At 40.9% G+C, this 14,432-nt stretch overlaps 1 protein-coding gene across 8 annotated transcripts in view; it reads left to right on the top strand.

The window, feature by feature from the left end:
* The window catches only part of LOC114546160 (ATP-binding cassette sub-family A member 1), a 206,636-nt gene that overhangs the window by 39,476 nt on the left and 152,728 nt on the right, over window positions 1-14,432 (top strand). For 6 of the 8 annotated variants that reach the window (XM_028564839.1, XM_028564840.1, XM_028564843.1 and 3 more), the window contains one exon: window positions 6,859-6,988. In XM_028564839.1, coding sequence (XP_028420640.1) covers window positions 6,923-6,988 — 66 coding nt within the window. In that variant the 5' untranslated portion in view covers window positions 6,859-6,922. Of the gene's footprint in view, window positions 1-6,858; window positions 6,989-10,572; window positions 10,676-14,432 lie in introns of those variants that run through there. The other 2 variants (XM_028564844.1, XM_028564845.1) reach the window with 2 other exon arrangements.

Here is a 14,432-nt window from a genome sequence, read left to right as displayed (position 1 = left end):
AGATTTAAAGACCATTTGTTTGGAAGAATGGGCAAAAATCTGAGCAATGTGTGCGACTAGTTTTGTCAGAAAGGAGGCATCTTGAAGCTGTCATTACCAACAAAGGTTTTTCTACTAAGTATTAAAAACATTTGAGCAAGTGTGATCAATACTTTTTCCCTGAGTCATTTCACTTTATTACACACAATGTCAGGGATTCTAACACCAGTGTGCAGCAGCATATTCCCCACAGTGTTCTCTTAAAGTTATAGTGCGCAACTATTTCATATTAAAGTGATGGTTCGGAGTAATTTCATCCTAGGGTCCTCTGACCATGACCTCGAGCCAAACACCCCCCCCAGAAGCTTTTTTTCACCTGGGTCGGACATTGGGAGAGTTAGCGTAGAGTGGCGTTATCAGCTGAATAGCTTAGCGCAGGGGCTAATGGACCCAGGTTTGTATCTCGTAAATGACACCACTAATAATGCCCGAAATGATACCAAACTTCTACACTAGTACAAATAGGTTATGTACTCATAAAACAATGGATTGGAAAGTTTGTAAGTACACCAGAAGTTTATGTAAATAACACTTGCCTGCTGGCTTCTGCTCTCTGCTGTTGTTGTTGTTGCTGCTGCTGCCGGCAGTAAGACGAGTGCTTAGGGACGTCTACAAATTACAACACTGAAAAGAGATACAACAAAAATATTTATTAATTTAACTTTTTTTTTTAAAGTAAGTTCTGTAGTATGACTAGCAGGAGACAATTTATAATTGAGTTAAGTTTGGAGACATTACCTTATTTAATCATTAAATTAATAAATATTTTTGTTGTATCTCTTTTCGGTGTTGTAATTTGTAGACGGCCCTAGGCACTCAGTAGCAACAGCAGCAGCAGAGACGAGAAGCCAACAGACAAGTGTTATTTACATAAACTTCTGGTGTACTTATAAACTTTCCAATCCATTGTTTTATGAGTACATAACCTATATGTACTACTGTAGAAGTTTGGTATCATTTCTGGCATTATTAGTGGGGTCATTTACGAGATACAAACGTGGGTCCATTAGACCCTGCGCTAAGCTATTCAGCAGATAACGCTACTCTAGGCTAACTCTCCCAATGTTCGACCCAACTGAAAAAAGCTAGTAGGGCTGGGATGATTCCGTAATCGATTACGTAAATGCGTCGACACAAATTGTTCTGCTCACCTTTTTGTCCCTTTCCCTCCCAAGTAGAGTTTTTAGATTCTCTGTCCGAGCCCAAACTTGACCCACTTGAACAGTGCAGTGTTACACAATTTTAATAAATAGAGATTTGAAGCTTATTGAAATTTGTTTTGTGTAAATTGTTAATAATTGAGCATTGGGAAAATAATCGCTAATTGAAAAATGAACCGTTAGATTAGTCGACTAATCGAAAACGCTCGATTAATTGTTTAAAAAATAATCGTTTGGGACAGCCCTACATTCAAGCCATTGCCAAATGAGTTGATACAAAGCTAGTTAAACAAAACTCTCTCTGTATTTCTAAGTACGGCTATGTTTACAAAATGGTGCCTTCGGTGACTTTCACGCGCAGAAGCTTGAGTGACGCGTTATACGTCACCGCTGAGAAAGGACAACAGCAGTGTTCAGCTTTGGAGACGAAGAGGACATAACAATTACAAGATAATTACCTCTTCTGACGAATCCATGTTTTTTTAATCCTCCATATCCTCCTTAGCTACTAGCAACTGTGCGGAGAAGGGGTGGGGGTGGTGCTCGATCACTGAAGGCTTGCATCATGTGGATGCACTCACAGATTTGTTGTCAATACTTAGGTCTATGTGTCAGTGTACCAAGTAAATAAATAGGTGTGTAATATTTTTTTTAACAATGCACAACACTAAACTGCTTTTGATGTGCGTTTGTTTATTTGTTGATGTGGACACTGATGAGTTTAAAATGTGCAATAAAAAATAATTTTAAAATAATAAATGTTTAAGTTGGGCACAATTGAGAGAAATCTCTAATTATTGTAAGCTCTCAATATGCTCTCCCATGAGGAAGTTCAGCATAAGAGCAAAGGTCTGGAGGGGCTTTTTATTTACTGTGTCAGATCATTAGATAATTCATCATATTTAACATTGTGTAAGCAGCATTGCTGCTGTGTAAGCCTGTGGATAGTGGGAATAAGGCTGAGATATGAGATGAACTTCCTCCAAAACAAAGTACTGTATTCCAGAAGGACTTCACAGTCTATTGCTAAGAATTCAGTGTTAGGGTCTAAAAGGTGACCAAGATCCATCTGTGGGTCAGTAAACTCTTCCCTGTCAGCTTGGCAGAGCTGGCACAGGGCCAGGGAACAGAGGTGCCCCAGAGAGAACAAAGTGCTGATAGACAATATAAGTAAGGTTTAGTATCGCACCTAAAGTCATGTAGAGCTGCAAAGGAGATTAGTGCAGCTACTACTGGCTGTTGATAGTGCAGATTAGGGCTGGGTGATATGGCAAAAATGTGATCACGATATATTTTTCCATTTCGATCGATATTTACTTACTTATTTACAATATATAATATAAATGTTGTTGTTGATACTGCCCATTCAAAGTGCATCCTGACTAAAGACGGAAGAAACCAGAGGTTTAATCACACTTTAGAATATAGTTTATTACCATATAAAAAACATTCCTTTACAATATTCAGCACAATGTGCATTCACATTATGAGATGTTCCACTGGTCAACGTTGCAGGTAGAGTTACATCACCATTCTTGAACTAGAGACATCAATACTGGAGAAATGTGCAGCTTGAGTATCCAGGGCCAATGGGTCTGTGATTCTCATACTCTCAATGCAATAAACGGAAGCTGTGCACTTAGCCACATTTTTTTGTATACATTTTTTTTAAAGATATTTTTTTGGGCTTTTATGGCCTTTAATTGACAGGATAGCTTGAAGACAGGAAAGGGGAGAGAGAGGATAGACGACACGCAGCAAAGGGCCACGGGTCGAATCCCGTGGCCGCTGCCTTGGCCTCAGCCTATGGGGCGCACACTCTCCTAGGTGAGGTAGAGGTCGCCCCAGCCAAATTTTTTTTTAAGAATCGATGGAGAGAGAAGTGGATTTAAACGTTTCTATAGATGTTTAGATATTTGATTTAGCCATGAAACTGGGTCACTGTTATAATTGATTGTATCCACCTAGAATTTATCCATGTAGCATTCCTATATCAATCAAAAATATTTTCATTATATCTTTGTGTTTGCCATTTTTATACTCTGTTTACTATATTTATATAATTTCTGTTGCTATTAAAAGTGAACTGACAGTGGGCTATAGTGAGCTGCTGTGTTTCATACAATAGCTACAGAAAATCAATTTTTATCATTGAACAATGTTTTAGACATTGTTTTTCTCTTTGTTTCCTCTGCACACCAAATTTTCTTGAAAGTTATAAATTTTTTGCAATTTTCTAATTCAAACCAACTAAAGGTATCAGTTTTAAGGCTCGTTTGCACGCTATTATACTTTACAGGGCTCCAGACTAACTTTTTGCCTGGTTGCACTGGTGCACCTAACTTTTTTATTTAGGTGCACCAGCACAAAATTTAGGTGCACCCAAATTTTTCCTTGCGTCGCCATTAGCGCTGAATGGCGATACACGATATATAGCTCTGTATTTTTTTACAAAGTGGGCTAAATGTTCAGTTTTAAGTCAAAGCCACTTTTTACAAGCTCTTTTATTAAAACAGATTGTGATTAAAAGACAGGGTTTCCTTTACCATTGACCAAATTGGTCGCACTCTAGAGCCCTGCTCTATAATTCACAATACCTCAGTTAAGGCTAATTATTCTTTTTTGAAATTGTAATCAGTTCTGATTATTGTTGAACAATGAACTAAAGCTGCATGATCAGCTCATGCTGATGATTAAGTTGTACAGCCATTAAATAAAAAAAACAAAAACAAGTGCTCACTTGTAAAACAATAACTTTATCATAATGTTTTACCTGTAATTAAAACAAATACCATAAGTATCTCCTTGACCCTACTTTCTCACAGAGTACAGCATGACTTGCTGGTGTTTGTGGTTGTACAGCAGCATGTGGTAGAGAATAGATGGAGAAAAAAGACCGATTAAATGAAGGAGCACAGGGACAGTTATACACTTCAGAAGGCTATAGCGGACCCTTGTAACTGATGTCTCAGACACACTCTGCCGTCCTCTGCTCTCATGCTGTATGACAAATATGTGTGTACTCTTTCGATCATCCTGGGGGCTGAAATAATGCACTTTGCTGCCCCTGGTCCCCAAACGCCAGGCATGCATCAGCACTTATATCCTCTCAATACTTTGCTTTCATTTTTTTTTTGTATCGCTACATTCTCTCCCTTTCTCCCTTCCATGCTCCTATTTTGAGGCTTTCTTTGGAACTAATGATAGCGTGAAAAGCTGATGCCAGCGCCTGATGGCCACACTCTTGTGGGAAAAAAAGTCCAGAAAGTGGCGAAATGAACCTACTTCAATTGCTCTTTGTGCTCCTAGTCGTAGATTAAAATGATGATCTGGAAAGCACTCTTCACAGTGTATGGTTTTTATTCTCTGGAGTATTGTTTTCATTGTGTTATGTTGTAATACTGCGGCTGCAATTCAAATTCCAATCATACCCTCTCTTGTTACTTGTTATCTGTTCTTTAGCTGTGGAATTGAAAAAGTGTACACACACACACACACACACACACACACACACACACACACACACACACACCTCTTTTCTCAGATACCAACACAACTCATGCACACACATTTTTGACGTATGGGTTGAGTATATCCTTAGAGATGTTGTTTACCCTTCATGCTTGACGTGATTTCAGAGTGGAGGTGGTACCAAGCAGTCAGTCTCTTGCGCATTACATGTTTCAAAAGACGAGCCTTGAAAGCTGTGCAAAGCAATGCAGCACATACTCAATTATACAAGCGTTTGATGGAGTTGAGTATTCATGCATTTACTAGTGTATAGTACACTACAAGAAAAACCACTGTGGTGGAGGTGGTGTATTGACAGTACATTCAACCTACAGCAATCTCTGGTAAATGTCAAAAACGTAGAATTTGATATCTTGACATCATATTTGATGAACAGTACAAATTAGCATTGCCAATAAAAAAAGATTTATTCAGCAAATGCTATGTTTCAGCAGTTACATCTCAACATTCTGTAATAGATTATTGCATTGCCTTGAGCATCCATTATAGCGCTTATTTTGCCATTTGTAGGTGAGGTAGCCTTAACTTTCCCATGACAGTAAATAAAACATCCATGAGTAGCAGTAAATAATGTAAACACACAGAGGGAAGATGGAACCTGTACAGAAAGAGGAAATGGAGCGTTAAAAGGTAGCACATTTGTCAGGACTACCCTTGGGCTAAAAAGCCCATCCCCACCTGACCCCCCTAGTACATATCCTCTAATCTTAAAAGTCTCCACAGAGAATCAGCTGAAGTGCTCTGCAACATGAAACATAGTTAAGTAATAATAACAATAACTATTCTTTGAATGTTTTTAAGAATTAAAAGCCATCCTTGCATTTGTAATTGTTTATAATCAAACTTGTACTCATACACGTGCTCTCACAAAGAAACTTTCACTCCACAACAAGCTAGAAAAAAATAAATAAAATAATAAATATATATATATATATATATATATATATTTATTTCAAGATACATTAAATAACATTTTAAGTTAATTATATAATGTAGCAAATTACATATTTGCTTGCAAGTTAGTAACAATTGATATATCCTGAACTAGTGTATGTTGTTAGGCGTTACCATACCATTTATAATTTTTTCCATATGCTTAAAAAATCAGTCAAGTCCTCCCTTACATTTAAGTGTATCTTTTGACATATTACACATTTATATTTGCATATAGAGTATTATATTCAGTGTATGTCATGTATGTCAAACTGCAACTACCCCCAACTATCTGTACTAATTTAACAAAATGTAACATTTTATCAATTACTTCCACATTTTTTGAAAACTCACTTACATTACGTTATATACAGTAGATTATTTGGCGTTGAGTTAAATACATGGACTTAACATAGAATACATCACATGCATGTATGGATGGTCCTAACCATGGATACTTTTATTTACAGAGAGGATATTTTTACTGGAGCGCATTTTAAATGGCAACTATAAATTGGTAAAACTCTTAATTGGATAATTGGACTTAAAAGCAACTAACATTGTTGTAGTAATAAAAGGGACCTCCCGGCGGGCCATTGAATGAACTGTAGTCAGAGACTGTCAGTTGTGGAGGTTAAAAATAAAGGTCATACTTGATGTAGCAGCGTAAAAATGCCACGGCAGATCTATTTGTTTATTATCTGTGTAATCAGTGTTCAGTGGCTTGTAAAACCTGCAGTGAAATATTTAACAGCAATCTTTTGTCCACATGAAAAGTAAGGCAGTTGTCCATGATGTTTTTTGTCTTTTATTTTGCTCTGGTCACCAAAAAAAAGACTAATTGACAGAATTTGTAGAACAGTGGTGTTTAATGAGACACAGTTTACATAGCCTCATCCCCCTTTGGGAAGACTGTTTTGGGGGGGGTTTGACCTAATAGTTTTATAGGCAGTACATTACTATAACAACCCCATGGTCTTTAATAAAGATTCTTATACTGTAGATGCAAACTGCACAACCTCCACGTGAGACATTGCCCCGTCCTGAGATTTGCTGAGTATAGGTGATAATAATTCTTCGAACAGGTGCTGCACCATAAGCCCCAAGGCCTGGGGAAGTGAATGATTAGTGGCACTCCCCCAAGATGCATTGCTCCTCTGTATTAAAACCAAACTCTGCCTTTTATTCCCTCCAGGGTTTATTAAGTGGGCCAGTTGCCATAGCGACGCTTTGGCAGGATATTGCCAGGATAAGCCGTAATGGGTCTCCTGACACAGTTCACTCTGCTCCTGTGGAAGAACTTCACTCTCCGGAAGAGACAAAAGGTACACTTCTGCTCACCAACCCCCTTTACAAATCAACATATACCTGCTAAAATTGGTCAGCAATGGAGGGAAAGTGGGGATATGGTGCCAGGCTTGTGTTATCAAGGCCAACTAAGTTATTCAGTAGAGGGGAAGGTAATAGGAGGGATTTACTGTGAAAATTGTCTCCTATAGAAGTAAGCCACCTTTAACTCTCCCACTAGAGAACAAGAACAATCTTACCTTAATGACGACCAATTCAAAGTGTCACCTTCAATGTTTGGAGATCTATCTCTTGTGCACATTATGTCACATTGCCTGTGTGTTCTAACAAAGCCAGTTTTTGGCCTAATGGAACGGGATAGGGAGTGACGAATGTTAAATGCTTTGTTTGAAGGGCAAACACTCTTTTAGGCTCTTCTTACAAACCCACTGTCACAGCCTGTCCTCAGCAGTGCGTTCCAAAGGTATAGTGTCATTGCAGTTTACAAAAATGTTACCAGCAATTAAAGGTTATTAATATTTGCTCTTCAACTGCAAATTATGCAACTGAGATTCCAACTGCTGTCACTCCTTGCATACCAACACACACTTTAACTTTTTACAGTGTGCTTAAAGTATCTCTGCCAATCCACTTCATCTACAATTTTACCTGCTTTCATCGTTCAGTTCAACTGCTTTAGGGCAAACAATTAACATTTCTAGATATTTTATTAAACTATTTGCAGTGTTTGCACCTGTGATTTTCAGTGTAAGCAAGTAGGACTGTGACGGTATGGATTTTTTCTTACCGCGGTTGAAACGCAAGAAATTCCTGCGGTATCACGGTATACCACAACCCCCTTACGAGAGGAGCGTAACTTAGAGCGAGAATGGCAGGGTGCCTAAAGTCAGTGCCCGTGTGGTCGCGCAAGGAGAGCGAGCGGTAACGGAGAGTAGCTCAAGACACGCTGGCTTTATAGAATAGAATAGCCTTTATTGTCATTGCACTGTGAAGGTACAACGAAATTTAGGGTGTGTTTATCTAAATCTAAATATCCATAAAATCTAAAAGGTAAAAAATGTCTGTAATTATTAAAAAAGTATCTATTGTCAATACTGCCAGTAAAGTGAATGACGTTACCCCCGAAAAAACATCTGCTTAAACCTTACAACATATGTTGCATCCATAGACTGTATAAAAAGATTGCAGCACAGTGTTTCCATTTCAGCTCAAGGTGAGAGTCTTTACTGAGTTGTCTGTCATTTAGGGCCACAATGGTTTCTCTCATCTCCGTTGATCCATTCCACAGACAGTTCAGAAAGCTCTTTCGTCAATAAAGTAAAATATAAATAAAATAGTTTGCAGACAATGCCGAGGGCAGCCTGTGTAGCAGCTGAGCAGACAGAGAGCAGAGAGGGTGACTCAGCAGTTTGCTAACCTGTTGCTCTCTGTACCAATATAAGCCGCTCTGTTTTAGGCTACAAAACGTGCATGCAGGCTGAAATTCAACTCTGCCGTCTTATCGGGATAAAGCTATATACAGAAGGAAACTCCACTAGCTGCTAGGCTAATGTGCAATGGTAAACACTGCAGCTGTAACGTTAATGTGTCCACCACAGCTGAGAATGGAGAAATGTCCATTACACAGGTACTCTCGCATATAGGCCTAATAGTCAACACGAATGGAATGTTATGTGTCATTGAACATTGTGCTCCCCAACTCGTGAAAGGTCGAATTTGCTCCATCTTTTGATGATAAGTTTTGTTCAGAAAGCCTTAAATCCCATGTAAGACACAATGTCATCAGACACAATCCATGTCGTTAGAATCAATGAATCCATGTCATTAGACGCAACATGCCTACGTGCAGGCCAATGTTTCTTTGCGGTGATGACAGTGATGAGCTCAGACCCGTAACTGCAGTCACGTGACTGCAGTATTGCATTACTGCGGTATAGCGGTAACCGTCCCAGCCCTATAAGCAAGTGCATTTATATTTCCTTCATATAGCCTTTTCTAGTTTCTACTATGGTCTCATCTCTAGATTATGTTAAACTCTTTTGATTTGTGTACACTAAACAAGGAGATAGGTCTAACTAAATACAAATGCTTGCTGAATATAAAAGATTCACAGGTAATTCTCCAAACTATGTCAATTTAAATCTAGATTTTTGAACATAAATATTGGCATTGCCTTTATACGAATGAAAGCCTGTGCAAAGCTCATTGATATATATAACCTTGCTGTTGAGGCATTGTCCCTTTGCCCTGGCCTGTTCCCTTAACCCAAGTCGTTACTTCCTCATTCTTGTAACAGACACTAGCCTACACATGATCAGCCAGTGATATATGGTGGATTTTATTGCCTCTGATGTCTCCCACACTGCCCAAGAGGTCACATGCTGCAGGAAGATAACTGTTACAATGTGTCGCAACTGCATTTCAAGGGTCAGAGAACAAGTTGCCATGGAATCTAGTTAGCCTTATGAGTAATTTTGAAGCAGATATAGCTGTTACAAAGAGCTGCAGTGTGTTCTTTGATTTATACCCTTGACTGATGATAGGAGTCACATCCACCCACTTGTTTTGTCAGGGGTTCGAGCACAGCGGTGTGCCTGTTGCCAGAGTAGAACAAAAGACATCTTCACAAAAAAAATCTGCTTTCATCAAAGTTCATACTTTCTTGGAATAACTCAAGGCAAAGTCATTTGCAATTTTATAACTTTGTATCTGGGAAACATTCCCCTTGTTAATTTTTATCAATGAGCAGAAAGAACAGGGTGGTATCCTTTTGTACCAGGGAGAAATATGTGCCTACTTTTCTCCTATAATATGTAAGGCGACAGTGGTGGTTTTGTGCGTGGAATGCAGGATATTTGGCCAATGTCAACGTGAAATATTGGTATTAGACAAAACCAGTGGGAGTTAGCAAGGACAATGGTGCTTCTGGAGGGCTTGTGGAGGTTAATGACCAATTATATGAATGCCTCACCAAGCATTTTAACTTTTTATAACAGGCATGAAACTGATTTTATGGTCCAGTATTTCACATAATTTCATAGGACGAGATTATCTTTTCACAAAGACGCTGGTGTCCGATGGCAAATGCCTGGGGAGCCAGACATTGAGAAAGTCCCCATGATCTCTGTGTTCCCTCTCCATGCCTTTTCTTTGGAATACATTATGATAATTCACCCTCTCAGCAGAACTACATCCTCTCTGACACGCAGACTGGTGGGAATTAAAAGAAAAATTCTATCTTGTGAATATGTGAATTTTCTGCAGTTTTCTCATCTGTAATTCATTGACAAAATTATAAACAGATTCACTATATGCCTATATACCTAACTGAACAAAATAAAATGTGTTCAGCCCCCTCCCAACTCATACCTATTGCAGAAACCTTACTTTAATATACTGTATAAGGTTACCATGGCGCCGGGCATTACAGGCAATATTTATTATTGTATTTTCCTCACCTCTGCTTGCCCTGCAGTATAATTATAAAGACACCAACCTCAATATAGATGTCTTCTGTTATTATTTGTGCTAATGTGCGTCATCCGATACAATGTCAGAACAGATTACCATAGCAGGAGCAGGGGCTTGGTTGAGTGGAGCTTTTCAGCTGATTTCTCTAAGCAGGTCACTCCAGCAGAGATGTTGAGAGGACTGAGCGTGCAGGCAGACCAGGTCAGCTGAGGTGAGCAGAGAGGGCTCAGTGGGTGAGTGCACGGCTGGGCGGGTGGGGTTGTTGAGCAATGGTGTGTCTAGGGACGCTTAAAAGCCTAGATGAAGGTGTGGGGTTGAAGAGTCAAAAAAGGATGACCTGCAGCATTGTAATATCTAATTGGAAGTCATCTGCTGTTGGATATTACTTCCTGCTGAATTACGAAATAAAATCTACCGTTGTACAAAAGTAACTTGGCTACCAGCTTTCAGAGGTGTTGTTTCCAAATTGACCGCAACGGTATAAATCATCATGTAGGTGTGTTTGGAAAATGTGGAAGCTTGAACCTGTAATAACTCAAGGTAATCCACACACACACACACACACACACACACACACACACACACACACACACACACACACACACACACACACACACACCTATCTATCTATCTATCCATCCATCCATCCATCTTCGTCCGCTTATCCTGTATCGGGTCGCGGGGGGAGCAGCTCCAGCAGGGGACCCCAAACTTCCCTTTCCCGAGCAACATTAACCAGCTCCGACTGGGGGATCCCGAGGCGTTCCCAGGCCAGGTTGGAGATATAATCCCTCCACCTAGTCCTGGGTCTTCCCCGAGTCCTCCTCCCAGCTGGACGTGCCTGGAACACCTCCCTAGGGAGGCGTCCCGGGGGACCCGGTCATACGCAGGGCTTGACATTAACTTTTGGAGGCACTTGTCCTTCGGACAAGTACGTTTACGTTTCACTTGTCCATGAACAAAAGTCACTTGTCCCGGTAAAGATTAATCATTTTATAATTTTTTTTGTGTTTTGCTAATGCAGAATTTGAAGAAACCATTGAAAGCATCCAAACACTATCAACATTAATACAATTCAGTTTAAACAGTAGAAACAAATGTGTCCCAAGAATAGATTTCCCCTTCAACAAGAAAAAAGGATCTCCAGACTCATAATACAAAGTTATACTTTGCACACCGGTGTGCAGAAGTTAATATATTGAGATTCTAAGTGAATATTTTAAAGTTTCTCATTACTTTCAGATTGCTAGTCCATATTCTAAGTTACTATGTCAATATATTGAGATATTTTGAGATATTGAGTCAATATATTGAGATTGTAAGTCAATATTTTGAATGTTCTCATTGCTTTGAGATTCTTAGTCAATATTCTGAGTTACTATATCAATATATTGAGATACTGAACCAATATGTTGAGTTACTAAGTCAATATATTACGATACTAAGCCAATATATTGAGATTAAGTCAATATTTTATAGTTTCTCATTACTTTGATATTCTTTGTTTATATTCTGAGATACTGAGTCAATATATTGAGATACTAATTCAATATTTTGAATTAGGTAGTGGTGACTTGAACTTATACTATATCTAAAATAATTTTGTAGACATAACAATGGATTTTACCACTAAATGTTGGTGTCAACGTGTTTTTTTTTTCTTTCTACAATTTCACTTACAAAGGGATCCTTTAAAAATGTGTAGCTACTTTTTAAAGGGATCCTTTAAAAAGGTGTAGCTACTTTACAGTTGATTATTACCTGATATTTAATCCGCTACAAACGAGTAGCGGAGCAGCAATAACGTTACGAGGCAGAGAGCCAGCCGGTCCGCTCTCCTGCTGCTGCTGGGTCTAACGTTAGTTAATGTATTTGTTTCAAATCGGTAAAGTAAAATCTGTAACATAAACGGAATGAGTGGCACATAATAACGTATATAATGCTTCATCCACACAAAGCATATTGCTATCGCCACGAGTGACTTCTGTTTTCAGCTTGTTTTCTGTGAACGATGTGGCGAGGAGGTAACGTTAAGGTGGAGTTAGCAAGCTAACACCGGCTAGCTTGCCGTGCTTTCATGCTGCTTCGCTTTCGGAGAATGCGCTGAACAGCGGGCTGGGTCTAAAGATTAGCGGGCCGCTGACCCGCTGCCCGGGATTGTGGGGTAAAATATGTATTTGTTTCAATTCTGTAACATTGAGGAAATGAGTGGCATTTTGATTTGTTTGAGTTTTAACTTGTCAAGTGGGGCAAGTAAATTTCTCTTCCACTTGTCCTACAAAAAATCCACTTGTCCCGGACAAGTGAACAAGCCTTAATGTCGAGCCCTGATACGCCTTTTCCAGATCCACAAAACACATGTAGACTGGTTGGGCATACTCCCAGGCTCCCTCCAGGATCCTTGCGTGAGTGAAGAGCTGGTCCGTTGTTCCACGACCAGGACGGAATCCGCATTGTTCCTCTTCAAGCCGAGGTTCGACTATCGGCCGAACCCTCCTTTCCAGCACCTTGGAGTAGACTTTACCAGGGAGGCTGAGAAGTGTGATACCCCTATAATTGGCACACACCCTCTGGTCCCCCTTTTTAAAAAGGGGGACCACCACCCCGGTCTGCCACTCCTTTGGCACTGTCCCAGACTTCCACGCAATGTTGAAGAGGCGTGTCAACCAGGACAGCCCCTCCACACCCAGAGCCTTGAGCATTTCTGGACGGATCTCATCAATCCCAGGGGCTTTGCCACTGTGGAGTTGTTTGACTACATCAGTGACTTCCACCTGGGAAATTGACAATGATCCCCCATCATCCTCCAGCTCTGCCTCTAACATAGAGGGCGTATTAGTCGGATTCAGGAGTTCCTCAAAGTGCTCCTTCCACCGCCCTATTACCTCCTCAGTTGAGGTCAACAGTGTCCCATCCTTACTGTACACAGCTTGGATGGTTCCCCGCTTCCCCCTCCTGAGGTGGCGAACAGTTTTCCAGAAGCACCTTGGTGCTGACCGAAAGTCCTTCTCCATGTCTTCTCCAAACTTCTCCCACACCCGCTGCTTTGCCTCTTTCACGGCAGAGGCTGCAGCCCTTCGGGCCCTTCGGTACCCTGCAACCGCCTCCGGAGTCCTCTGGGATAACATATCCCGGAAGGACTCCTTCTTCAGTCGGACGGCTTCCCTGACCACCGGTGTCCACCACGGTGTTCGTGGGTTACCGCCCCTTGAGGCACCTAAGACCCTAAGACCACAGCTCCTCGCCGCAGCTTCAGCAAGGGAAACTTTGAACATTGTCCACTCAGGTTCAATGCCCCCAGCCTCCACAGGGATGCACGAAAAGCTCCGCCGGAGGTGTGAGTTGAAAGTCTGTCGGACAGGGGCCTCCTCCAGACGTTCCCAATTTACCCGCACTACCCGTTTGGGCTTACCAGGTCTGTCCAGAGTCTTCCCCCACCCCCTGACCCAACTCACCACCAGATGGTGATCAGTTGACAGCTCCGCCCCTCTCTTCACTCGAGTGTCCAAAACATACGGCTTCAGATCAGATGAAACGATTATAAAATCGATCATTGACTTTTGGCCTAGAGTGCTCTGGTACCACGTACACTTATGAGCATCCCTATGTTCGAACATGGTGTTTGTTATAGACAATCCATGACTAGCACAGAAGTCCAACAACAAACAACCACTCTGGTTTAGATCAGGGAGGCCGTTCCTCCCAATCACGCCTCTCCATGTGTCTCCATCATTGCCCATGTGCTCGTTGAAGTCCCCCAGCAGAACAATGGAGTCCCCCACTGGAGCCCCATGCAGGACTCAAGTCAAAGTCTCCAAGAAGGCCGAATACTCCGAACTCTTGTTTGGTGCATGTGCACAAATAACAGTCAGAGTTTTCCCCCCCACAACCCGCAGGCGTAGGGAGGCGATCCTCTCGTCCACCGGGGCGGCGCTCAGCCGCGGACTTGTGAGTATCCCCACACCTGCCTGGCGCCTCACACCCTGGGCA

The sequence above is a fragment of the Perca flavescens genome, chromosome 19, assembly GCF_004354835.1.
Source record: "Perca flavescens isolate YP-PL-M2 chromosome 19, PFLA_1.0, whole genome shotgun sequence".
NCBI classification, from domain to species: Eukaryota; Metazoa; Chordata; class Actinopteri; order Perciformes; family Percidae; genus Perca; species Perca flavescens.
Note: the sequence above shows the minus strand (reverse complement) of the source record. Positions and strands in the feature narration are given on the sequence as shown.